The sequence below is a fragment of the Mercenaria mercenaria genome, chromosome 17, assembly GCF_021730395.1.
Source record: "Mercenaria mercenaria strain notata chromosome 17, MADL_Memer_1, whole genome shotgun sequence".
Classification (NCBI taxonomy): Eukaryota; Metazoa; Mollusca; class Bivalvia; order Venerida; family Veneridae; genus Mercenaria; species Mercenaria mercenaria.
The window spans coordinates 3,544,808-3,563,482 of NC_069377.1; the positions used below are offsets into that span (position 1 = coordinate 3,544,808).

General features: G+C 34.7%; 1 protein-coding gene across 10 annotated transcripts in view; it reads right to left on the minus strand.

Annotated features, from left to right (window-relative positions):
- Nucleotides 1-12,834, minus strand: part of LOC128550227 (liprin-alpha-1-like) — a 51,867-nt gene extending 39,033 nt beyond the window's left edge. For 7 of the 10 annotated variants that reach the window (XM_053528804.1, XM_053528803.1, XM_053528800.1 and 4 more), the window contains exon 1: nucleotides 12,307-12,834. In XM_053528804.1, coding sequence (XP_053384779.1) covers nucleotides 12,307-12,558 — 252 coding nt within the window. In that variant the 5' untranslated portion in view covers nucleotides 12,559-12,834. Of the gene's footprint in view, nucleotides 1-2,112; nucleotides 2,359-12,306 lie in introns of those variants that run through there. The other 3 variants (XM_053528807.1, XM_053528801.1, XM_053528805.1) reach the window with 2 other exon arrangements.
- Between the last annotated feature and the right edge of the window lie 5,841 nt (nucleotides 12,835-18,675).

An 18,675-nucleotide genomic window follows, 5' to 3' on the forward strand; every position in this document is an offset into this window, starting at 1 on the left:
TGGCTGATCCACAACAGCAGCTAACCATTCTATATATAATGAAATGAATAATATAGCTACATTAAACACCAAGATAAAATTTTCAAAGCCAACAACTGGCACTTAGTGTAACATGTGTATCCAGAAACAATTTATTTATTTATTTATTTGAGTTTTACGGCGCACCAACACAGTATAGGTTATATGGCGCCAAACAGGACTACAAATTTTGGTTCCACATCTCATTTACATCGAAATAAAAACATGAAATATGGAATCAAAATTTGCATACCAGCTGGAATCACAGAGTTACTGCAAAACCAAGTGTTAAGACCCTATTAGTCGCCTCTTATGATCATGCAAGGGTAAGGCAGTGGTTCCAATTCTTTTCATAGATCGTCCCAGAACCACATGGGGCGTATCCTGAAACAAAACACTAAGCTGGTGCTAGGGGGCGTGAGAGTTGTTGCACATTTCATTACCTCTTTTGAACAGACTCAATCAAACAGAGTCTGCTATTATTATTCTTTGTTGCATTCTTTGCTTTCAACGGATCTTTTTACAGATTTTATTACATCACAGACCACTACAGGTAATTATTTAGTAAAATTACTTTTATGGAGGTGAAATATATTATTGTGACCACTAAATAGATGAAATCTGCCACTATTGATTGAAGTATTGGTAACAGTTACTGCATCACAAGTGTCAATATCAATGCATACTATCATGACACTGCCAGTTGCCACATCTATCATTGTACTTTTACTAACAGCTCGTACAGTATGATCAACATTAAGGAACGTATGAAACTTATATATTGACTGGCACCTTTCTTCTTATCTAACAAATAAATATTGCCCTTTCAACTGCTCATTCAACTAAGGACTTACTTAACGATGCAATTACCAAGTGTCCAGTGCTCCCAAAAGGACCACAAACGCCTCAATGTCAGCTTTAAGGCAGAAATACAAATAAAATATTTGCAAATTACTGGCAGTAAAGCAATTACACCTGGACATATGCTTAAATAAATTATGAAGTTTTTTCCTGCCCCTGTCATAAACCTTGACAAATTTCTTTTGGCCATTTTTTTTGTCAAACAAGGGCCATAACTTTGAGTTATTTCATTACAATTAAAACAAAAAAAGATAAATTATTTAATGACAATGATAACAACTTGCATGCAAAACTTAGACAAAATTTTCAAAGTAAAACGAGGCCATGATTTGAATTAAATTCAACTAAGTGTTATCTAAACTGGTTATGTTTGTTGGTCTTATGACTGGAGAGCATTGTCTGAAGTTGCAATGCAATAAATGAACTTGTTACTAAGATATTATGACATGATGCAGGGTTTGACAATACAAGTAGCGATCGGCTCCGGGCAAGTGGTACTTGCAGTAGCACTGGACGAGTGCAATTTTTCAAGACAAATACAATAAATCTAATTAAAATGAAGCCCTGAAGAAGCTGGATGGCTGAAAAATAAAAAAAAACGAAAGCTGATTAAAATTTTGTTGTTCTTAACTCAAAAATCCGCTTAACTCCTTGACGGTACCGCATTATGATCAAATTAGCTAGACGCTTGATAGTCAAGAACAAATTTCCGATATGTACCTTTTATACCGCACTTTAAAATAGACGCTGTCTGTAAAACTATCATTTTCTTAGTGAATTGCAGGACAGGTGCAAATTGTAGCAGGTCAAGTGAAAATTCCCGGCAGGGCGAGTTGCTTTCAAAGAATTTGTCGAGCGCTGACTTGATGGTACGTTGCATGCAAGCTTTAACTAAAATGTTTAGGTCGAAAAGGGCTATAATTCAAATTCAATCAGGAGTTATTCAACTTGGTTATGCATCATTCTACGGACTAAGGACACTGCCAATCTAATAACCAGATTTTTTTGAAAAACCTGGAAAACAAAATATTTCAGTAAAATTTATGATTTATTAACATACCGGTTCACATTACTGAAAAAAAATGTCATCAATAGCTTAAAGCGAAACTGTCTCATCTACACTTCAAAATAAGCACGTCAAGATTGACTTCTGTTTAGTTCTCTTATAAAGCAATAGATTTTCTACTATTGTTTTAATTTCACTTCAATTTGCAAAACAAAAACAATACCAACCTTCACAATATAGAGAATAAATTTTCCATTTCCCATGATCTTTGCAACCACTTCCTCTACACTGTTCAACTTCAGTTCAACATAAATATTATATCCATTAGCCATTTAATGTTCCTTTGAATGTCTTGACATTTTGAGAAAACACTGTTTTCGTGTGAAGTTCTGTTCTGATTTACAGCAATTTTTTTAAACTTTTAAAATATCAACTTGAATTAAACTGCTTAGTGCCATGTAACTATCATTCTGAGAATTTTGTAAAATCCTTCCTAGAACAAAATAATTATTGAGCTGCGCCATGAGAAAACCAACATAGTGGCTTTGCGACCAGCATGGATCCAGACCAGCCTGCGCATCCACGCAGTCTGGTCAGGATCCAATTGCTGTTTGCTTTCAAAGCCTATTGCAATTAGAGAAAGTGTTAGCGAACAGCATGGATCCTGACCAGAATGCGCGTCTGGATCCATGCTGGTCGCAAATGCACTATGTTGGTTTTCTCCTGGCGCATCTCATATTATTATCTTACCATAAGCTTTAAATGAAATATTTCAAAAAGATTAAAAAAAACAACAAATGTGTCCACTGGCCCCAACATATCAATTTGTCAATAGCCCAATCAATTATGCCCTTCAAAAAATCCAGTTCTATATAATTTAGTTGATTATTATTGTTTATCTACTTAACGTAAGTTCATTATTTGTGTAACTTTGGAAGACTTAAAGAATGCCTCATCTATGCAATATGCATATAAATACTAAAATGGAAACTTTTTTGTGCTGCAAAAAGCAAGAATACTGCTCAGAATGCTTGTTGTCAGATTAGTTTCATTCAAATATATACAGAATCCTTTGCTCGAAAGGATGACAAATGTCAGTTAAAAGTTGTTACAAATAAACTGGAAGTATTTCAATTTCATAAAAAGGCCAACTTGATTTTTATGTTGCAAAATTCTAATGTGGTAATGTCAAACATAGAACCCTAAATTGCGGATACCAAAATCTGACCAAACAGACAAAATCCCTAGTTTCAGTTTTTCCAATTATCTCTTAATTTTCACTTTATTTTATTAAGAACCGATAATTATCATCTCAAAAATTGGAATTTTTTTTCAACAAATTTGTTTAATTCAACAAAATGAAAGAGGGGACACTGTCCATCTTGGTCAACTTGAGCAGGGGGGAGGGGGGGTGGGTATCCTTCATTCCTTAAATCGCAATATTTCTTTTAATAAAAGTAGGTGGAGAATGCTTTTGATAAACAGACATTTAATTTTTAAACAATATGGATATTTGGAAGAAATGGTTGTTTGTGAGTTTGTAATTCACTTCAACATGTAATATCATTTAAATTTTGTAAATGCTTGTTGTGAACCTTTTTTTTTTGTAAAACATGAATTACAACACCACAAGCACAGGTGACAATGGTCATGTTTCAGGTATCTATACCGCATGATAATAAGTCTTTATAACAAGAGCTGTCACAGGAGACAGCGTGCTCGACTATTTCGATGTTGGATAGTGAAACTGGGCACATCATTCTGAGGAAACTAGAGCTGTCACTGGAGTGTTTAATGACTCCAATTGTGGATGAAGATATTACACAATAGCCTGAGTCTATGTCAAAAATATCAACTTAAAGTAATAAGAGAGGTAAAAATAAAATCTATCAAAACACTATATAAGTATATCCTAAGCAAAAAGGGGCATAATTCATTTAATATTGGTGCCAGAGTTATGTACCTTAAGTCATATGGTGTGGGTGATGATGCTGAACAACTATTTTAAGTTTGAATCAAATCCATTCAGTAATAACAGAGGTAGAGTGAAAGTGCACCAAAACTTTAACCTGAAATTCTAAGTAAAAAGGGGGAATAATTCATAAAAAAATGGTGTCAGAGTTATGCACCTTGTGTCATATGATGTGGGTGATGATGCTGAACAACTATTTTAAGTTTGAATCAAATCCATTCAGTAATAACAGAGATAGAGTGAAAGTGCATCAAAACTTTAACCTGAAAATCTAAGTGAAAAGGGGGGATAATTCATGAAATATTGGTGCCAGAATTATGGCCCTTATGTCAGATGATGTGGATGATGATGAGGAATAAGTATTTCAAGTTTGAATCAAATCCATCAAGTAATTACAGAAATAAGTTGAAAAAAAGAGAAAGTGCACCAAAACTTTAACCAAGGTGGGGACTCGGAAAGACGCCGACGCCAACGCCGGGGCGAGTAGGACAACTCTCCTTATACTTCGTATAGTCGAGCTAAAAATGGTTGCATACAAGCTTCAAAAATGGAATAATTTCCTTATAAAGTTGAGACATTTGTTGAATGTACCTTCCTACATACCGACAAAAGGCATTTAAAATTGCAAAGAGAAATGGAAACTTAGAACTCCTCTTCTGAGAATTATAGAGTAAAATGTGTCAACCCTTACCCTGCTAAATTTCTATAATGAACTTGTCCATCTTTCAATTTGGACACTACCATTAACTGTTAAAAGGGGTGCATACAAAAAAGATATTGACTGAATGGTAAACAGTGCAGATCTTGATCAGACTGCACGGATGTGCAGGCTGATCATGATCTACACTGGTCGCAAAGGCAGGTTCAATCGTGTCCAGCATGAGAAGGGTTAAGTTGCAAAGAGCTGTATGCAGAAGTATGCAACCCAGCCCATATTAAAGACTTCAACCACATCCCTACAAGCTGATAAATGTTTGGTAATTGTGCATTAACATTAAATCAAAATTCCAAATTATGTAAGGGCTCAGAAAAAGTATTCTAGTTATCAATGGATTCCCACATCAGATACTTTTTTGAATCTATTATGTATGCATCATCAGAATTCAAATATCTCCAATTTCACCAATCAATTATCAAACAAAGAAGTTCTTTATTTTAACTGTCACTTAATAACTCAATATAATATGAGACTTTAAAAAGTTAAAACTACCTTTTTCCATAGGTAAGGTAAATTATGGGAAAATGTTCAAAACAACAAATATGCTCTTGCAAAAAAAACATAGCATGAAGAGGTAAGTTAGGTCAAGGGTTATAAAACTGTCTGAAACTGGTAACTACAACATCTGATTGGTTATTTCCGAGATCAATTTTAACCTTTAGCCTGCTGTCAGCAAGTGATTCTGCCTTTGCGAACAGTGCAGACCAAGATCAGCCTGCACATCCATGCAAGGCACTGATCGCTATTCAGTCAGTAAATTTTCATTGAACACCCCTTTAAATGATAAATGGTACTGCCCAAATTGAATGATGTTAGAGGCTAAAGGTTTAAACTGACTGGTCTCCAAACTCATTTTATAACCGTATGCCTGATTAAACCCACAAAAATGATATGATTGTGAAATATTTACTAAATGGTAAGTGAAACACTTAGCTATGACCAGGATTGCAGGAATAAAATTTACAAGAAAATCTGTACTTCACAAGCATAGACTTACAGTCTTCAAAATTGGCCACTAGCCCAAAGCCCGAGGCTAGTAAAAACCTAGATCAGACTAGTAATTGTCTCCAGGTGACTAGTCCTAGTTAGTAAAAAAATCGAGAGACTAGGTAAAGAATTAACACATTTTAACAAAATTATAAAACATACACCTTTAAATTTAATGTTCGGATTACTAAAATTCCTTTCGGGCTAGTAAGTTCTGCCATGTTGGTAGTCCGACTTGGCTAGTACTTTGAAAAGTTTTTCGTGAAGACTGGTCACTTACAAGATACAAAATCTTTAACCAAGAGCATATAAATTCCCCCCACCCACCCCATTTTACTTCTCCCTTGCCCATTCCAAAATGAGGATTCAGGCAAATATGTTCACAATCCTGTGATCACCGGAAACAAAATCTAGTCAGAAGATGTTCTTTTCCTTTTTTATTCCACAGGGTCACTAGCTGCCAGATAGTTTGGGGAAAATCTCTTACCTCCCTGTTTCATTTCATTACAAATTACTAACTGAATTTCAACTTCCTGACTGATTTTGAAACATTTGTAAGGCGGGTAAGTGGTAATGGCTTTCAGAATCAAGAAGCTCTTTGGATTTTCAAATGTTTTTTCAGTTAGAAACAATATGGTATCTCTATAAAGTTTAGATGAAGTGATTAATACATTAATAGAGTAATTAAAGCATTAAATGTCTAGTAGACAGCTGTTGAAACCAGTCATCATTTCTATACAGGAGGATTTTCTTGTTTCCTACATTTCCTAAAGCAAGACATATGTTCAGTATTATCAGAAGTAATGATATTTTTTCTGACCAGACATTCAGCACCTTGCCTACACAGGTAACCCTCCTCCCATAAACATTAAAATAACTTTATAATTATGATGTCCATTGTTTTTCCATGCTGAAATTCTGTATGCTACTTTTGCAGTATAATATCCCCTTAAAATTACTTTAATAGTTTTGTAAAATATTCTTCTTTTCCTGCTACCGTATGACCACCGGCATGCAAGCAATACAAAGAATTTAACAAAGATATCATTTTAAAATCAAACTACAAAACAAACTGATCCCATTAATGATTATATCACATAAGCGGACATTTCCAACTCCTTTTGTCATTATAGAATTTAAAAAGTACCAAGTAAACAGGTTATTGAAACCACGGACACATATGTATTCCAAAAATATTAAATCATTAAATGAAATTATCACAAACAATGGTAAGCACTGTAATAAATCCAAAATCTGGAATTTTAACTATTTTGACATTTATATAAGAGGATAAAAAAGCCACACCAGTAAACTTAACAGCATAAAAATATGAACAAGTGTAATGATTGTTTTATAGGTCCTTGTCAATATGATTAAACAATGGGCATGCACACAGACACCCTGTTCCTGTGTGAAGATACTGCTAAAACAAAGTGTGGGTTATTGATATCTACAACCAATCAATAACACAATTAGTCAATTGTTCTAAATTATGTACCATGGGATACCTTTGAATATGAGAAACGGTTTCTTTGGGATTTGCACTGCTTGTTTTTTGTATTTTTTTTCTTTTTCAAATAAATATTAATGCACAACATGCAATAAACATGTCAACATGCCTTTACAGCAGCTTATTCACAACATTCAGGTAAAATGTTTTTAAAATTGCAGCACTGATCTTCAAATACATTACATGTCAATTCTGGTACCTTTTTAAGGAGACAAAAAAAATTAAACAATTTGTAATATTTTATTCCAACATTTTATGTTTCAAAAAAATATATTTCCCCCTATTTGTGACTTGCACTGATTTATTCATTAATATGACTAGTTCCAGTAAAAACAGAAAACAATTTCCAGGCAAAGTGTATACCGTAGATACCCGTGTATAATGCGCACCCCCGATCCCCAGAAAAATATTTTTGGTCAATTCTGAGGTAAATTGAAAGCGAAAGTAGGATTTATACACATAATACACGAGTATCTACGGTACTATGTGTTTTTTTTCTAATATTAAACCTACTTGCACACAGCTAGGGTGAAACTTTACAACATGTTCATTTCGAGCAAGCATTAGCGTGATTAAAATTATGTTTAGATATTGATAAAAGGCAAGAAGGATGTTTTTCTCCACTATTTCAAAACCATTTTACCTGCACAATTATTTTGGTTACCGTATTTTCCCGAATAAAGGTCCCCCCTCTAATTAACGCCCCCCCCCCACCCAAATCACCTACCTCATTTTTATAAGTCCAGATAATAAGTAATTTACAGTAAGTATCCAATGTATTAAGAATTAAACACACCTTTAAACAGTCCATGTACCGTAAGTCCAAAACGTTTATACTAAGTACGGTACGTATCCAATCATCAAATAGAAAATTAAACAGTAAATCCATTTTTGATTTGTTTTTGCACCACTCGTGCACACGCTTCCTGTCGACTTTAAACAAATTTGCGGCAAAGTGTTTACCCTTTTCTTTGGCAGTTTTAATAACTTTTAATTTAAAAGCAGGCACATAAGCAGCGTGTCGAACCAATGACATTGTGTATTGCGCTATAAGCTACCCGCATGTACTAAGGAAAATGTTATCGGAGTACACAGCTGTTTGGGTCATGACATAATGTGTAATGTCGCGAGCGTGTCAAAAAGCCAGACATGGAATACATGAGGTACTGTACAGGGTTCTCACTAGCAATTTCAAGTTGCAGTCCTGGGACTCCCACAGCTGAAAAAGTTGCAGTCCCAACTACTGACTAGACCTGACAGACAGGCTTAAACTTTCGTCAAAACAAAGGCCTCTATTGTACTGTCAAATTAAGTGTAGACCGACAGACATTTTGTAATCACAATTCTTCACCCAAATATTGTTAAGGTGAGATGAAAAGGTAAATGTAAAATGTAGTCAAAAATTAATGTATGACAAATTCCCTACCCCCCACACTCCCATTTCTGGTCTTCCTGGACGATATCCTGTGAAATTATCAAGGTGGACAAAATCCCCCTTGTGAAAATACCAAATTGGACAAAATCCCTCGTGATAATTTTTTTCTTTACCTTTTTATTTCAGAATGGGAACGTATATAAACATACATTGAAAAAATAAAATATATAAACAATTATACTTTAATTTTAATACTTATTAAGAGCAAAACGTTAAAACATTCGGTCTAATATATTTTGAGAATGCACAGTATGTCTATGATCAACATTAATATTAATAAATGCTTCTTCAGTAACAATGAAAATAAACATCAGCGATTTTGCAGAAAAATAATCACGTTACTAAGACCGACATCGACAGCTTCTTAAAATTACTCGGACATTTAAAATTAAGCCTAATTATCATTTTTTCTAAAAACATCTTAAAAACTGCCTGGTAATTAGTACATGAGAAAACAATCGAAGTTACTTCTAAAACCACGTAATCCGTCGTTAACAATTAGAAATTGTCACCTATGCAATCACGCCTACAATCACATGTATTCGAGTTGATCATACATGTGTGCCGCCTGTCTCGCGGTGTACTGGAAACGGGCAACGCTGATTGGCTATACGCGGCTATCGGTGACAAGCGAGTAACTCCGCCCACATGTTTTGCTGTCGAGTCAAACCTTGTGTATTCGTAGGTTTACGTAATCAATTAATTTTCATTGCGTCTCACTGCAGAAACGTGCGTCCGGGGACTCTCAAGCTGCAATAAACTCGCGTATACCGGAACCAATTATGCGTACAGGGACGCCGATTTCGGCGTTTCCGAGAACCCTGCCGTATTTAAATGCATAAAAGACACACTGCATTAAATTGGATGCCAAATAATTACGTTTTGGGGGATGAAACAACACAGAAACACTTTATAGTTAGTTTGAACGATGTTTTTAAGTTTTGTAAAAATTTTCTTTTTTATTTTTTTACCTCAAATGAACGCCTCTCTTTGGAAAATGTAACGCCCCCGGATTCGGGAAAATACGGTATTTATTAGGATACCTTGCAAAAATCATATATCAATAACCATTCAATAAGTTAGTATCACTAGTCACGTCAGTGTCCGTAATTTACGGATTTCAGCAAGAAAAATATTTTGCCTTAAATGTGTGATTGAGTTGCTTTAATATATCCAGTCAATAATTTTAAGTACCAGTCAAATATAACATTTTAATTGTTGTTATTCTTTTAACTCATCCATAAATTACCGTATGTCATGATATGTAATACGAACTTTCTGCTTGGTTATCGACTCTAGTATTTTAATAGATGATTAAACAAAGTACTGCAAATGAAATGCAAAAATAAAAGTTTTATAAGAACAGCTACTCTATGTAAAAGTAGAATAAGCTTACCGTTATCATTTATATTATTGCCTCAACGAATTATAAAATGATTTGAGATTTTTTTTATCGGCGAAAACATAAAATTTGACCACATAGTTCGTAATTATAATCTATTGTCAAAATCTATTTCTGAGCATATTGGGACATGGAAAATATTCTCTTCATATGTGAATTCTTAAATTAAATGTAAACAAAAGCTCTTTGTAAAACACATATGCCGCCTATGATGAATGTCAAGTGTTAACTGGGTGGGTAATTTTCAGTCTGAAGTGGGTTGTGACTTTGACCTTTAACCTAATGACCCTAAAAACACTCTATGTCATCTTGTTACCATAGACTGATAGAGCGCCATGCTGCAAACTTTGATGGCTACAAGTCAAACTGTCTAGAGCTACGTATCATAAACCATTTTAAGTCTTAAGGTCTATATGACTTTGACCTTCTGACCCCACCAAAAAAAGGGATAATATACCAACAGTCATGCTATGGCCATAAGCCCCTATTGGAAGCATTCTCTAGACTAGCTATTGGTAAGAAGCATTTTTAATCTCGAGGTCAATTTGATCTTGACCTTGAACATACTGACCCCTTAAACAATAGAGGGCATCTACTGACCACGTACACTTGGTAGTCCCAGACCAAAACATTCTTCAGTTATTGATCGCAATCTATGTTCAGCCTTCAGGTCACTTTGACCTGACCCAGAAAATAATAGGGGTCATACAACTTTCACTGGCAATCATGACTATGTACTGGTTATTGATTGTTTTAAAGATAATTCATTAGTTTCAATTTTTGCATGCTCTACATGATGAGCACGTAACTTAATTTTACATAGGTTAGTCTTACATCAGTTTTCACAAAAAGCCTTCGCAAATCTCTTTGTTACACCTGTTCAACTTTTCAATATAAATTATTCCTGAATAATAAATGGGTATAAAACACATTTATGACTTTCCCACTAAATTATGATAAAGCTCGGACTATTCATTCTAGCCATGTAGCATGGAATATAAACCTAGTACACACTATGGCTGCAAAACACAAGTTTACATCTGCATTTAAAGTAAGTTTTCTAAAACAGGCACATAAAAAGAATGGATTTTCCAGTTACTTGGTCTCTTAATATCAATACTAAGTACTTTAAGGCAAGTAGTGGTCTAACGGTAAGGGTGTCAGCTGCACAACCTGGGGGCCGTGAGTTCGAACCTCACTGGGGTCATGACCAAGCCTCATTAAGACACTATTACTGGTAATTCCGGGAAACAGACTCAAAGAGTGGTTCAAATAAGCTTGAAGCTTTCATTACAAAGGAGCTAAAATAAATTAGCATAAACAAATACTATTACTAAGTACTTTTTTTTACAAATAGTGCGTACCAATAGGCTTGTATTAACTATTATTCTGAACAAGTCCCAAAATAATAGTTATAGCTCTTAAACAGAATTCGATAACCTTCTTATTTTTCATTTGTAATTAATGTGTTTATATTTAACAAGACAGTGAATCTTATAAAAGCTTAATTTAATGTTTACTTTTGTTTTCCAATTATTATTCATGTTATTTGGAATGAGTTATTAAACAAAATGATTTCTGGTGTGCGCCTGTCATACCCTCTCCAGCGGGATAAAGAAACCGCTCTTAGTCTTACAGTCACACTTATCTCTAAAAGTCTTCGCATCTCAAAAAATTAGTTAGAACATGCCTTCCAAATTTTTTGGCTTGAACACTGAATTTCTGGAATCTGCATCACTACTAATCTGTTCTTTGCAAATAACTGCCAAATTTTCCACATCAATCAGACTTTTTCAGAGACCTGTGAAGTTGAATGATTTCAGACACAATGTCTTTAATAAATTTGTCATGACTTAAGAATATTATACATCTTGCCCAATGGTCATACATACAACCCACGATCTGTGCCATCACCCATGAGAGCTAAGTGAATGAACTTCTCTTGAAACACTAAACCCAAATATTCTGCACGTGATTTGTAAATTTTAAAATTCACAGAAATGAAAAAGAAGTGCAAAGTTATCTTAAAAAAAATAATACTAGTCTCACTAGTATTCATAGTTGAATAGTAATCAATTGAGAGAATATAAAGAAGAATCAATTATGACTAATACAGCCTATCTTGCAGCATCGCAGTATGCATTTTCAAAAATCAATAATAAAGCCGATAGCATGAAGAAAACATAAGATTTGTAATGAAAAGAAAAGAAATATAAAAAGATAACTAAAATGAAATCAAAATGACACATACATGTTATCATAAAGGAACAATGCAAAATATAACCACACATCAACTTGCAAATATATAAAACACTGATTTTCCCACCCACATAAAAAGGGTGGGTGGGGTAAAATTAAAATTCTGTACAATAAGAAGCAAAAAAGCAGGATTCTTACATTTTGATTTACCTGGGGCTGAGTCGACTGGAGTTGCCTTTGAAGGCTTTCTCTTTCTTTTTCTAATTCTTGTAGTTTAGTTTGAGTTTGTGTCTGCAAATCTTGAGATTCTCGCAGAGCTTCCATCAACTTGTCTCGTTCATCTAGCATGTTCACCATTAGCTGCTCGAAGTTGGCGTCATCTCCCGATTCCTGGGACTCTCGGTCCGTTGACCCATCCTCAGAAATCGTCGGCATCACGTCGCACATCATCTTTAAGCCTTTTAGTTGGTATCTTCAGCCTCCGCAGAACAAGACTGTCAAATTTCGGCTGCAGAAGCTGGTTTTAGAGTGAAAATTTCATCTCAAATACCTGCTAAATTCAATAAAACTGGACGTTAAATAGTTTATTCTTTTCTCTCTCTAATTTAACTTTCTTTTCCGCTTCATTACTAGGCACAAATATCAACTAATCACTTGTTTCATACACAGAAATGTAAGTGACCATCCCGGTTAGTAATTTGCATCTTGGCAGCCATTTTCTTCCGAAGTGTGTCATACCCAGAATGCTTTGCAAGCAAAGGGACACTAATCCAACAATGCTTAAAATAATATATCCGCGGTTACGACCCTTCTTTAGCAATAGCAATAAGTGTAAGGCGGTACAGTAGTAAATACACTTGATATATGTTCTATATAAAATTATCAATCTTCTGAGAATTGTAACACATAGCCAGGTCCAGAAAGAATTTCTTGTAACTAGACTTATGTTCTTAAATTACCTATAAAAAACAAGGATAAATATCAAACAGGGAATGCCATGTTCCGAAAAAGCAGCCTCCCCAAAACACAAAAGAAAAACACCAAGAAAAGTAGGGGTCATGTATCTTCAATGAGAGAATTTTTTTTCTGACAGGTCGGCACTATGGAATATCTTCCAAACTGACAGCTAAAATGTGGGTATGGACACATGAGTTGACTGATTACCAGCCAAAATATCATGGCCCCTAATGCCAAAGGTCACTATAGGCATAAATGGTGTTCAGAAACTCCTTTCGTCCCTCAGAATAGATAAAGCATGTGGTCCCAATGCTCTTAAGCCGATCCTTCTTAAAAATCTTAGTGAACAATGAAATAATGGAACAAATCTCACCACTAGTCACTAAGCTCTTTCAAAGGTCCCTTGACACGGGCACTATCCCAGCTGACTGGTCCAAGGCCAATGTCACTCCTCTGTTTAAGAAGGGCGACAAAAGTAATCCTGCAAATTACCGGTCTATTTCCCTAACTTGTATCCTCTGTAAGTTACTGGAACACATCATAGCCTTTAACATTACCAAGCACTTCCAGGTTAACAATGTCCTCTATGACCTACAGCATGGGTTCAGAGAGAAAAGGTCATGCGAAACTCAGTTACACGAACTTGTAGAAGCTCGAAACTTAATTCAAGGCCAGCAGACGGACCTAATCCTTTTGGACTTCTCTAAAGCATTTAACAAGGTTAACCATCTGACACTTCTATACAAACTTCATCAATATGATGTTCAGGGCACCAAGTTGCAATGGATCAAGTCTTCCTTGATTGGCAGGCGCCAATCTGTCCTTGTGAATGGTGAAACATCAGAGGAAGTTCCAGTAACGTCCGGAGTCCCACAGGGCTCCGTCCTAGGCCCCCTTCTATTCTTACTCTACATTAATGACCTGCCTGAAAATCTGATTTCACAGATTCACTTATTCGCCGATGACACTGCTGTCTATTTAACTGTAAATAGTCCTGCCCAAGAAAACATCCTCCAGCAAGACTTAAATAGGTTACAGCTATGGGAAAGTAAGTGGGACATGGAGTTTAACCCCTCAAAATGCACAGTTATGAACATAACAAGGTCAAAAAACCATTTTAAATCAAAGTACACACTCCATGGCCAAGTCTTGGAAACAGTTCCTGATGCAAAGTACATTGGGGTTAATTGGAATAAACACATCAATTTAGTCACCTTCAAAACTACCCGAAAACTTAACTTCATCAAGCGAAATATCCCATGCCAAAACCCAAAAGTTCGAGAAGTAACTTATAAAGCCCTAATCAGGCCACAGCTGGAATATGCTAGCTGTGTTTGGAACCCTTATACCCAACAAAACATCCACCAGATCGAAATGATTCAGCGGAGGGCATCGCGATGGGTTAATCATGACTAAAAAAAAAATCTTGTAACTAGACTTATGTTCTTAAATTACCTATAAAAAAACAAGGATAAATAACAAACTGGGAATGTGATGTTCTAAAAAAGCAGCCTTCCCAAACGACAAAAGAAAAACACCAAGAAAAGTAGGGGCCATGTATCTTTTTTTTTTGTCTGACAGGTCGACACTGTGGAATATATTCCAAACTGACAACTAAAATGTGGGTATGGACACATGGGTAATAAGGTTTGTTTACATGTCTATAAATGCAAAAGTCTCCTACATTTTGTAATGTCAAGTACAGGTACACAATGAAATAAAAACAGAAACTGGCTTACATAAAATATGAAATTGCCACTTTAACTGGAAAAAGAATGGAGATTTTTCTTTCCGCCATTATCCGACTACCCTGATTACATATTTAGTACTAAGAAAAACATTGTGGGGTAGGAGTGAGATTAGGTGCACCATAAACTGGTTTAAACTCCCCAGTGGTGGTTTTGCCTCTGACCGTTCCAAGGTGGTGCCCCACTGTGTTCCTGTATTTGTTTGTTTTGTCTTTTTGTGTTCATTTTTGTGTGTGGTATGCGAGAGTTGTTCGTGTGTCTTTGGGGAGGCTTCCTTGGTTTTAATATATGTACAGCTCAATTGATGCATAGCTATATATAGTTTAAAGGCGTTGATTAAATTAATTTATGTATTGATAAAATTGATTTTGGGTAATACATTTTCTAATAGTACTTAATACAAAAGATTTAAAAAAAAAGAATTAGAAACATAAACACATAATATGGGGTGTTTTAGGGATTCTAAACCAAGTGGGGGACGTTTTGACCAAAATGGGTGTGTTTGACTAGAGAGTGTTTTGACTAGGGGACGTCTTGCCTTAATACCGTCATGCAGAATAGGATAAAAATAGAATAAATTTCATCATCTACATGAAATATGAATTAGAGTATACATTCTAAGTAAGATACTAAAGATGATTATATAGTCAAAGGCACTTCATTCGTATTAAAACAGAGACTATTAAAGAACAAATACATTTTGTTTATTCATTTTAACTATACTGCCTGTTTCTCGTGTGTCTTCAAAGAGAGGATTTTTCATGTACCATTTTCTTCAAAATTAAAATCACACTGCTAGTCTAAGACATATCTCATTTTTTTATGCCCTGGTATATATGAATGAGGCGTTTTTAAACTCCCAGTGTGTATTTGCTTATTTCTGAGAGCCTGTATGTTAAATATGATTTCCTACACTTACAACAACAATTATATAAATAAACTGTCATAATAACCTGTATATATCATGATAAAAAGAAACAGTAAATAATATTTACTGCATTTTAGAGATTAAAGTTAGTGTAACCTCTTACTATATGGGTTTTCCATTTCTGTTAACCTTGTGCAAACATTGATAAATGATCAGTTAGACATTTAATTCCCTTTTGTGACCTATCACATTTTGAATGATTAGTATGTAAGATCAATATTGCTTCATATAATTATTTAGAAATTTAAAAGGCCTTTAACAGGAGCTGTCCGTAAGACAGCACGCTCGACTTTTCTCAGTGCTTGGCTCTGAATTAGAGTAAAACCTTTATAAAACGTTAAGCAAACAATTCTAAGTTAAAAAAGGGCATAACTCTGTCAAAATTCAAATCAGAGTTATGGGGATTGTTTCTCTTGGTGTAGATTTGGATAATAAATAACTTATTTAAGTTTGAAGTAAAAAACTTTGACAGTAACAGAGATATTTGACCAAAAAGATTTTGATAGTAAGTACCTATTTTAAGTTTCAAGTCAAAAGCTTTAGTAACAGCGGAGATGTTTGAATTCATAAAAAACTTTAACCTAAAATTATAAGTTAAAAGGGGCATAACTCAAAATTCAAATCAGAGTTATGTGGATTGTTTGTCCTGGCGTAGACTTTGATAGTTAATAACTATTTTAAGTTTCAAGTCAAAAGCTTTGATAGTAACAGAGATATTTGACTTTATCAAAAACTTCAATAAAAAAATTTCAGTTAAAAAGGGGCATAACTCTGTCGAAATTCGAATCAGAGTTATAGGTTTTTTTCTCCTGGTGTAGACTGTAATAGTAAATAACTGTTTTAAGTTTTAAGTCAATAGCTTTGATAGCAACAGAGATATTTGACTTTATAAAAAAACTTTAACATAAAAAGTCAAAGTTAAAAAGGGGCATAACTATGTCAAAGTTCAAATCAGAGTTGTGAGGATTGTTTCTCCTGGTGTAGACTTTGATAGTAAGTACCTATTTCAAGTTTCAAGTCAAAAGCTTTTGCAATAGAGGAGATATTTGAATTTATTAAAAATCTTCAACAAAAAAATCTAAGTTAAAAGGGGCATAACTCTGTCAAATTTCAATCGGAATTATGGGGGATGTTTCTCCTGGTGTAGACTTCGATAGTTAATAACTATTTTAAGTTTTAAGTCAAGCTTTGATAGTAACAGAGATATTTGACTTTATCAAAAACTTAAACCAAAAATTTATAAGTTATAAATGGACATAACTCTGTCAAAATTTGAACCAAAGTTATGGAGCTGTTTCTCCCGGTGTAGACTTTGATAGTTAATAACTATTTTAAATTTCAAATCAAAAGCTTTGATAGTAACAGAGATGTTTGACTTTATAATTTTAAACTTTAACCAAAATTTTTAAGTTAAAAAGGGGCATAACTCTGTCAAAATTCGAATCAGAGTTATTGCGATTGTTTCTCCTGTTGTAGACTTTGATAGTAAATAACTGTTTCAAGTTTCATGTCAATAGTTCTGATAGTAACAGAGATATTTGACTTTATCAAAAACTTTAACCAACGGCGACACCGACACCGGGGCGAATGCAATATCGAAAAGTCGAGCTAAAACTGAACAGGTTTTTATACTTTCTAAATATTATAAAAGAGATACAGACCTTTGAAGGTTTAAATGAATAACAGTTTGTAATATGTTTTACGTCACGGAATAAATGCAATAGATTTCTTATCTCTTATTCCTTTAAATTGTTTGTTTGTATTGTTATATGATAATCATGTTATGTTGGAAAATAGCTTGTATTAGCTAATGTTTACATGTTTGTTATAACCGACGCTAAATAAAGATTATCTTATCTTATCTTAAATAAAGATTATCTTATCTTATCCAACCTAAGAACAACTCAAGAACAACCTGAACTGAAAACCAACTGCAACCTGTCCTGGGCGAAAATTACTATCAAAGGGGCCAAGGATATATACATTGGCACATACTATAAGCCCCACGAAATGATGAGGACTCCCTCACAGAGTTATGGTCATCCCTTTCTAAAGTACCCCAAGACAGTACAATTTGGTTACTCGGTGACTTCAATCTACCTGATATAGATTGGTCATCTGAGGCCCCCAAGTCCAAATGCAGATTCAAGGAAATGTATGAGGACTTCATTGACAGGATAAATTCCTTTAATCTACAGCAAATGGTCAAGATCCCAACCAGAAATGAGAATATTCTGGACCTGTTCCTCACTAACTTCCCTTCCCTAGTTCAATGTACTAAAACAATCCCTTGTCTAGGTAAATCTGACCACGACATTGTTTTCCATGAAATCAACATAAAGATAGGCCGTCCCCTCCAGCCCAAAAGGTCAATAAAATGCTTTAACAAAGCAAATTGGGATGATTTCAAAAGGGACCTATCAGAGTTTGGAAAGAAATTCGCTGATTCTGACCACTCTGACCCCGCCTCAGATTGGAATCTGTTCAAAGATGAACTAAATCGACTTAGTTCTCTACACATTCCAACTAAAACTACTAAGACACGCTGCGACCTCCCATGGTTAACTCCCAAGATCCTTAGGCAAATCCGCAAGCGTGATAAAATGTACACTAAATTGAGGAAATCCAACCAATCCCCATGTAAAGTAACACCTTCAAAGCCCTTAAATATAGCATCCAAAAACAGCTAAGGAACTCATACTGGTCTTACCTAGAATCAGTCATATTCATGGACGATTCACAACCAGGTAAAAATAAGAAATTCTATTCCTTCATAAAACATAAGAAAACAGAAAATTGTGGTGTAGCACCTCTTAAGCATGAGGGTCTAACATATACTGACCCTGCCACCAAGGCCAATATACTAAATAGGCAATTTGAGTCGGTCTTCTCAAAACCACAACCACTCAGTTTGAAGCAACTCTGCAAAAAAGT